We start from the raw sequence: 8,893 nt of genomic DNA, 5'->3' as shown, positions 1-8,893 counted from the left end.
ACATAAAATAAAGCAAAGGGATAACAGCCGGATGCCTTGGCGCTCTGCCAAGAGCACACCTGATGCTCGAGTTGAGTCCTTTTTATACCATTTTTACTGTCTGTTCTCTATTAATATTAAAACTTTTCCTGGAGCTGTTCTGCATGGCCACTCCTTGGTTCCACCTTTTTAGAGCATGCGTAGTCTTCTGCCTTGCGGTTTTATTTCTTTTGATTCTTGGGGTTGGGCTCGCTGGGTAAGAGTCGATGGTAGGGTGGATCTCTTAATTCTCCAGACAGTCAGGGCTGATTGCAGCTTTGGGCCTCCTGGTCTCTCCAGGCAGAGTGGTGATAATGGCTCTCGGACTCTCCTGGCCGCCCGTTCTCCGGGCGGAGCAGCCTTTGGGCCCTTTTGTTCTCTGGACAAAGTGTTGATCAGCAGCTCCTCGGGCCTCATCCTCTGTTCGCTTGGAGGTTATCTTACTTGCTCACACTTGCTAACATTCTTGCTAAAAAGAGAGAAAACTACATCTACACAGAAAAAAGCATTTCTAACATAATATTTACCTTTATACTTTGCGAGAAGCCAATATTATAATATATGTTTTTAACATACATGAAATCCCTAATTGTGTTTGGTCTTTGCATATTAAGTGTTTTAATCAATTAATTCTGAGTTAAATATTTTTAAATTGAATGTTAAAATTAATCCATCAGCCCAGGTACAAAAATCAAGTCCCATTATCAATGTTTTCAATTGTTCAAAGTAGTTTCTTAAGAGAGTTGCACTATTCCAAGTTAAAAATCCTCAGTTTTAAAAATCCCCAAGTTATGTCCCTTTCTCAAACTTTAAACCACTTGTGCACCATAAGATTTATCTTTCCTATGTTTATTGTCTACTTTTACAAGTGTTTTAAGATGTGTTGGACGTATTTTAATATTTTTTTAAGAGTTTTTACTTGGCACCCTAACTCAAAGCCCAACTCCAAAAACCCCAGTTTCTAACAACCAGCAGCTATTTTTAGCCCCATAGCCGTTACCCTGTGGGCAAGCTCCGTGGCAACCTGAATTTTAATGAGGGCATTGTACCACCCTTATCTCAACTGATTTCACCCCTCTGACAACGACGAGCCATTGGTGGGCTGAGATGGTCTCTCAAAGGGAAAGCACCAATCACTTTAAACCGAAGGGGCGGGCTGTGGGCGGGCTGGGGCAAAGCAAAGGCGCTATAAGAAGTAAGACAAGCTTCAGGAATTTCACAGGGAGTGCTGTGCAGGCTTGTTGTGGGTGTGTGTCAGTGCTGGGCATTAAAAGCCTTACTCCTATTAAGGAGCCTTTAATAATTTTTTCCGACTTTTGGACCAGCCAAAAGCCAGCTCAGCACTGCAAGTCCTTTTTCTCTACCTGAGGTCCAGTGCTGTCCCAGCCAGAAGATTTCAGATCCCTGCACTCCTGGGGCATACCATCTATCGAGCCATAGGATCCCAAATTTTTATATTTTTCTAATTTTCGTAATTTTTCAAGTTTTCTGTTTCCAATAAATAACTTTAATTTTTAATTTAACTAAGAGTTGTCTCCTTCCTCACACATAAATAACAATACCCTCCACTATCCCTTCTTGTGAAATCAAAATGCTCCTTTAAAGTGTTCCCAATGAGAGTAATCTGATTTGCTTGCTTAGCTTATGGTTCTTCCATGGCTAAAGACCCACAAGTAGTTTAAGCTTCATATGATGGGAATATATTTGCCTGCTACTGCTAACTTCTCCAAAAATGTGAGGCTCTGTGGTTTTTGGCAGAATTCTCTGTAATAAAAAACTTCTCACACTCTTTAGCAGAAAACAGTATCAGCTACAGCAAAGTTAGAAAATGAAATGTGATGATATCAGTTCATCCCAAAGAATCTGAGTGCTTTTGCAGATGAGCCTCTGCAATTAATACTTCATTTCACTCTCTGTGAGCTCAGTTCCCTGAGTGCCATCATTCCTACTGACTGACATCAGTCCCTGCTCCCTGTCTTTACCACCTGCAGGTCTGTCCAGCCTTCGGTGTGGTCCAGCACACACACACCCACAGCTCCCACTCAAATTTTGTGCCATCTGGAACAAATTGCCAAGATGTCCCTCCCCTCACAACAGCAAGGAGTTGGTATTGATGACAGTAGTCAAGCAGAAATTGTCCAGATTTTCTTTATTGTCTAACTTTTAAAGTAGAAGAACAGTTCTAGGGTGCCTAAATATAAAACATTACCATTCTGACTGGAAATAACCTACTACAGACACCTTCTTTTGTGCATTTGTGTTTCCTTCCTAGGGCTTTTTATTCTTCACTTAACAGAGCTGATCCTGTACTAGTTCGGAGTATTTCAATATTTCCCTCCTGTTCTTGGATTATTGATTTGGACCCGTTTGGTCCATCTTGTTGTATTTTACAGAGTGAATGATAACCTGAGGAATTATTGAAAAGATCAGGGCACTGTCTCCTGAAAGAGAAGAAAAACTGAACTGCTTCCAGTATAGGATAACCTAAAGCATAACTTCTTAGACAAACTGACACTGATGAAATAAATAAATGGAGAAAATGATGCTACAGGCCTGAATCTTCATATTTACAGGAGAATATGAGGGGCTGAAACAAGCCTCTCTGCATTCCATGCCAGAAGGATTCTTACTCATTAACACATATACATGCTGATGGATAATTAAGTAATTTGGGAGACAGACCATGAATATGGGGAGCATTTTTGGTATTTTATGACCCCCTTCACTGACCTATGTAATTACTGTGCTGCTGATTAATGCAGCAACATAAATCCTTTGTGAACATTCTCTATTACGAAGTTTATTTCGATTCTAGATGACCTTTCTTTTTATTTGTTACACTGGGATGAAAAAAAAATCATTGTTAAATTGTTCTGTTCCCTCCAATGCTAAGAGAAAAAGAGTATTATTAAGTAATCAATTTCTAAGGCACCTCCAGTGTAGTACAGAAAACAGAGCCAACTTATATTTGGCAAGAACAATTCATGTCAAACCAATCTAATCTCCTTTTCTGACAGGGCAAATGGTTCAATGGATGAAAAGAAGCAGTAGATGTGACATTTTTACTGTAGTAACATTTTAATGTGTGGTATTTTTACAAACAATACTTAGAAATCATAGGACGAGATTAGAATACATGGATGGTGTCACCTTGTGCTGGAGCAAAACTTAGTGGGGAAAAAAAAGGGAGTTTAGGGAATAGTGGTTAATGATTTGTCCTCTCAGAATAACTCCCTGGGCAGCACTGCAGAAAAACGGGATTTGCTCGACTTCCTAAACTCTCCTGTAATGAGGCACTGGGAATGACACACTTTTTATATAATACCAATGATAAATACATAATTTCTTGTGATGTCTTTTTCCTCTGAACTCAACCTTTTCAGTAAGAAATTTATTGAAATTTACATTTAAAGTTCAGCTGACTCACTAACTTGACAGGGATTAAAAAATAAAAGCTGAAAGATAGTCCAGATGTCTCATGGGGAGGAAAGGGGACAGAAACCTGACCCACTCATTAGAGTAGGAAGATTTGGATGTGCACCTGAAGACAAGAACTATGAACTGTTTGGTCAACTAGGCTGGGTTAGGAACCTAACGATGTGACAGGGACATTTCAAATGTCAGGCACAGGAACCTGTGCACTCAGAAGAAGTTCATGTTTAAGTCATACAGATTCACAGGAATATGAATCCGGAATATGAAATCAGGAATAGGTGATTATAATTACATACTCCAATTAAGGACAACATTTAATCACTTGCAGGTACTTAAACACTTTCCTGAAGAAATGCAAACTGCGTTGTTTCCTGCATTAGGGATTATAACTTAAGGTCATGGTTGTAATTCCAGATCTAAATGAGAGCAAGTAGGTATCAGATGGAGGTCTAGAAGAGGCATTTAGATGCTGAAAGAGCTTTTAAAGTCTGAACCTAAAAGAAGAAATCTTTTACTTTATACATATGAAACTATAAACAGGAGCAGTGTGTAAAGCTCATAGATTGGACTCACTCTTGAAGATGATCCTCTCTGGAAGAAATTTGACTTCAGCTGGAGGAAACCTGGGGCTCACCAAGCCACTTAAGGTGAATTCTTGGGAGACATATCTGCAGTTGTTAATGCTTTCTGCAGAACACCCAAATCCCCCGTTTCTCTCCACCACTATCTTGCAGCACTAGCTCTTGCCAAACCCAGATCCTGCTCACAAACTCTGTGTGGCACCTGGCAAGGGAGGAAACTGCTCACTGGAGTAGTGACTGAAACACAGGCTGACTTGAACTAACAGGACAAGTGACACCCTTACCAAGTGACAGTCAGAACCCGCTGGGTTCCCAGCTGTCCCTCCCTCTCCACACCTCAGCCAACCCATCTCTTCCCCTCACCAAGCACTCCCAGCACCTCACTTGAGCTACAGCCATGGATGTGGACTCCTGCACATCAGGAAAAGGTGAATTTCCCTGAGCAGGAGGAGTTTGTGCTGCCTTCGCACCAGTGTGAGCAAGCAAAGGAGCGGGACAAGCTGGGACAGCCCAGGCTGTGTGGGGCAGAGCCAGCCATGCTGCTGCTGAACCCTTTCCCCACCCTAACACACAGCTCTGCACTGCTGATTCACTATTTTCTGCCAGTTTGGGCACCTTGGTGCCACCCCGGGGAACGTGTGGAATCATGGCATTCCATATGCTGTGGAATATGACCACAGGCATGCAAGTCACAGTTACCATTATGCATCTCTAAGTTAAACTGTTTACACCAAGAGCTGTTTTACGTGGATGGCGAGTGGGAGGTGCTTTATGGCCAACAGGGAATCTCAAAGCCTGGGCTTCTGCTAAATGTGCCAGGGGGCTAAAAAAGGGGTGTAGTTCCCAAATGGTCAGTTCAGCACCATTCCTGAGCTTGACAGTCACTTTAAATTAGCATGCAATTTAAAAATAAGTATTACACATGAAGGTTATCTCATAAGGAACATGTAATTTACATTTTGAAACTCACACTCTTTGTTTTGATGTAACCCTTACGGGGTTGCTGCTCTGCGAGGCCAGTGGACATTCCTTACTGCCTTCAACTCATTCACCTCTACCTGTTTCCAGGTGATCTTTTTTATCCTTCATCATATTTTGGAAAAGCAATTCCACAGGACAAGAGCTCATAGTAAATCTCTGGTGCTCGTGCCAAGGAGGACATGATAGACCTGACCAGTTGTGGAATCCCTTTTAGCACTAGGAGTTGTATCATTCATCCAGAGACCCCTGACAGTCGTCTCGAACATTACGTGCCCTCACGGTGCTTTTTAAATCCTATAGATGTTTAAATAAATGCTTTTATCTTCTTTGATCTTCTGCAACCGTGCAAGTATTAACATACACAATGCTCACAGAAAGACACTGGATAAAATGGTTATTTTTAGAATTTCTTCACTTCATAAAACAGTACAACAGCTATGATGCCACAAATAACTCACTATGAATTCTTCTTATAAGCAAACAGAGGAAGTGTAAGTTTAGGAAGAGACAAAGAGTTCAGAAGAGGCAATTTATTAAAATACTAGATTTAGTAGTGTAAGTAAAAATATATCTATAAATACTGGTTTTGCTTTGGGTCAGTGAGAACATAAACTAGATTTTATCCCACAGGTCAGTCTTAAACTTGGGCAGAAATGCGTAACACTTAATAACCATCTATGAGCCCAAGTTTCATTTGAGATAAAAAGCAACAAAAGCAGTGAACTATTCAATTCATGACCACCTTTCTGGATTCTGGAAAGATTTGTTTATGCTGTTAAAAAAGCGGGTTTTAGTTGAGTGATGTATTCTTTGTTTGAGATTCCCACTATATTACTTTGCGGGTTTAGGAACATTTCAGCTTCTCTTCAGTATTACCTATTCTGCCAGTGAGGAAGCAATGAAGTTACAGCAGAGTTTAAAACCACTGGCCAGAAGTTGTCCTTGTGTGCTTTTCCCCAGTTCTGAGGACATGTTGCAGAACTTTCTTATGAAATGGAGTGTCAGCCATCTGATTGCAGCTGGCTTGGGATGGGACCTAATGACCGGGAAATGCAGTGAAAAAAATAAGTGTGTTGGAAATGGTTTCTGAAGGACTGTCAGGAATTTGTTTGGGGGCTTTCTGGAAGCATTGCCATGTTGAGTTCTGTTGCTGTGTGTTTGAGGAGTAACTTCAGCTCTCTGTAGATCACCACCCTTACTTGGCCTACCTTCCACTGAATGCTCCCAGTTCTCTTAGGGATAGGGATCCATAAGAGGAAACCCAATAAAATGGACAAGCAGCTTCTAATTTCCCTCTGGCTAGATTTTACAAGATGTATTTGGAGACGTTTAATAAGCCACAACCAGAGATTCTCGAACTGACTTGTGTCCCAACACTGTGACTTTATAGGCGCTTTTTGATGGACTCCAACCTACCTGTAGTGCTGCAGTTGTGATTCCAGCTGCTGAATGTATATTTGCAGATGTGGCACCTCGTTAGCTTTCTCTTCCAGCTCCTTCACTTTGCCAAGACTGTTGAGGACGGCATGTCTGGCCTCTTCCACCTTCCTCCTCATCTCCGCCTGCTCCCTCTTCAGGTTACGGTTGCAGTCTTCCAGACTGACCAGAGCTTCCTGAGAGCTCTCCAGCTCCTGATTGAACTTGAATGCTTCTTCAGTCTGCCCATCCCTGGAGCTCCGGATGAGCTCCATTTCTTTCAGGACACTTTGGAGGCACTTGGTCTGGGAGTGGTTCTGTGTTAATGGTCTCTTACTCCCTACGAAACAGGTTCCCTCCTCTTTATGGCTGGCATGGCTCTTCCGCAGTCCCACCTGTAATGACCAGGAGCAGAAAGGAGGGAGAAATTGATGGGTTTTAAAGCAACTGACATTTTAATAAAGACTGAAAATGGCTGGATTGTGCTTTGTTGGGGTTTTTTTTTGAATCACATACAGTTGATCAGCAGCTAAAGCTACTTGACCTTTGCCAAACAGAGAGACAAGGAAAAGATCTCTGGAAAGTAGTTTTGAATACCTAGCTATACATTTAGTTTTCAAACTACTCGCTATTATGTTATTGCACAAGTTTCTGTATAGCTTTAATGTCGTTACTGTGGTCTGTACTCAGAAGTCAAGTAGTGTGCTGAAAAAGATATTTCCCATGAAGTTGTGTTCAGAAGAAGAGAGCAGGGAGCAGCTGGGGGGTGTTCTGGAGCTCTCCTCTTTGTCCTTTTGATTCTTCCTGGGGCCTCAGACTCATGGCTTCATGTTTGCTTCAGATTTCCTTTCCGTTTTCAGATGATAATGGTAAAAGTGGCTTCAACCTGCCATGATGGACGTTGTGAAGAGGAGCAGCCAGCTAAGGCAAGTGGCAGTGTCACACACGGAGCAGTTCTGTGAGTCCTGTGTTAGTATCAAATCAGACCTGATCAGACCTGCCAGAACAACTGGTCCGTGCTGCCCTTCACTCCTCTGCCTGTTCCATGCTATTTCATGCCAGAGTAATTTAACTGCTGTTAAGTGTGTATGTGTTTCACTCGAGCCAGTACAGCAGAACCAGCAGAAACCAGCCCCAGAATTAATAGGGCTCTGCAGAGGAGCCCAAAACTGTTCATCAGCCTGCCCACAGAACTGGCTCCCACTCTGAAATCTTGTGACCACGCTCTGAAGAAAATGTACTTCTAAGGTTTCTGAGGCACTTATGACTGAGGCACTGTACGTGCTTGTACAGGTGAGACTCCAGAAGTTCTTTCCCACTTCAGGAAAAACCCTGCAGTGGTGCATATCCAGTATATGGTATCAGCACATCCTGACTGAAAGTGCAATAGAAGCAGCAGCATTGTACACTTGGGTTTGTTACGCTGAACTCCCCTACACTTTTAACAGAGTGCTCATCAGCCTGTCCCATAGCTACATACAATGGCACACTGGTGAAGATATGTTTCTCCTTAAAGCTTCCCTGCAACTAAACTTTGCTAAAAAGTTAATGCCGAGGAGGAACGAGCAACTTCGGTCTCAGTCAGGAGGTGGAGGGGTTTTTAACACTGACTTTCTGAGAGCAGCATCTTTCCTGAAGCACTCGGGGCCACCCGAGCCGCCTCCGGGAGGCCGGTGCAGAAGCCGCCCCGGACTCACCTGCAGCGCCAGGCAGCGCGCGTCGCTGCTCTGCAGGGCGGCCCGCATGTCCTCCACCAGCTCCCGCAGGCTGCCGTTCTCCTCCTCCAGCTTGGCGATGCGGTCCTCGGCCTGCTCCAGCGCCACGATCTCCTCGTAGCACTCTCGGGAGCAGGGCCCCGCCGGCCGCCGCTCGGCGCTGCCCGCGGCTCCGCGGCCGGCGGGGTCGGCGCGGCGGCGGCGGCGGGGGCTGCGCAGGCGGATCTGGGTCTCGATGTGCTCGCTCTCCCGGCCCAGCGGCAGCCGCGGCCCCGCGCCGCCCGCGCGGGTGCTGAAGTGGCCGCAGAGCCGCGCGTGGAACTGGCGGAAGGTGAGCTCGGCCGAGAGCCCGTCCCACAGCCCCGCGCACTCCTCGGGGTCCGCCGCCTCCTCCAGCCCCAGCACCTGGCACAGCGTGCGGAAGTCCTCGCTGGGGATGCGGCCTGCCCCGGCGCAGTCCAGGTGGTGGAAGATCTCCTGCAGGTACTGGTCCAGGCCGGTGGCCAGCATGACGGTCTCGTTCTCCACGCCGCGGTCCAGCCCGTAGTGGTAGGCGAGGGCGCTGACCAGCCACAGCGTGCGCCGGGCCGGCCACCCGTAGGAGTCCCAGCCCTCAGGCGGCTCCATCGCGCCCGCCCGTCCCGCGGCGCTGCCCGACCATCCTGAGCGCCCGCTCGCCCCAGCGCTCGACCCCGGCCCCGGCCCGCGGCGGGGCGGGATGGGATGGGCGGGACGGGCGGGGCGGGG

At 45.4% G+C, this 8,893-nt stretch overlaps 1 protein-coding gene across 1 annotated transcript; it reads right to left on the bottom strand.

Annotated features, from left to right (window-relative positions):
• Positions 1–6,086: 6,086 nt before the first annotated feature.
• On the bottom strand, positions 6,087–8,845 carry LOC116455356 (EF-hand and coiled-coil domain-containing protein 1-like). Its single transcript, XM_032133133.1, has 2 exons — positions 8,129–8,845; positions 6,087–6,826 (listed from the first exon to the last, which is right to left on the bottom strand). Exons 1-2 carry the CDS (start codon positions 8,771–8,773, stop codon positions 6,428–6,430), a joined length of 1,044 nt encoding a protein of 347 aa, XP_031989024.1. The 5' UTR covers positions 8,774–8,845; the 3' UTR covers positions 6,087–6,427.
• Between the last annotated feature and the right edge of the window lie 48 nt (positions 8,846–8,893).

This window comes from Corvus moneduloides, chromosome 24, assembly GCF_009650955.1.
Source record: "Corvus moneduloides isolate bCorMon1 chromosome 24, bCorMon1.pri, whole genome shotgun sequence".
Taxonomy (NCBI): domain Eukaryota; kingdom Metazoa; phylum Chordata; class Aves; order Passeriformes; family Corvidae; genus Corvus; species Corvus moneduloides.
Note: the sequence above shows the minus strand (reverse complement) of the source record. Positions and strands in the feature narration are given on the sequence as shown.

What these genes read in the sequence shown, in the direction of transcription:
- LOC116455356 (XM_032133133.1), bottom strand. Translation starts at nt 8,773, where the DNA reads ATGGAGCCGCCTGAGGGCTGGGACTCCTACGGGTGGCCGGCCCGGCGC. An exon ending in CGCGCTGCCTGGCGCTGCAG is followed by an intron (nt 6,827 to 8,128) that starts GTGAGTCCGGGG and finishes TGGTCATTACAG; the next exon opens with GTGGGACTGCGGAAGAGCCA.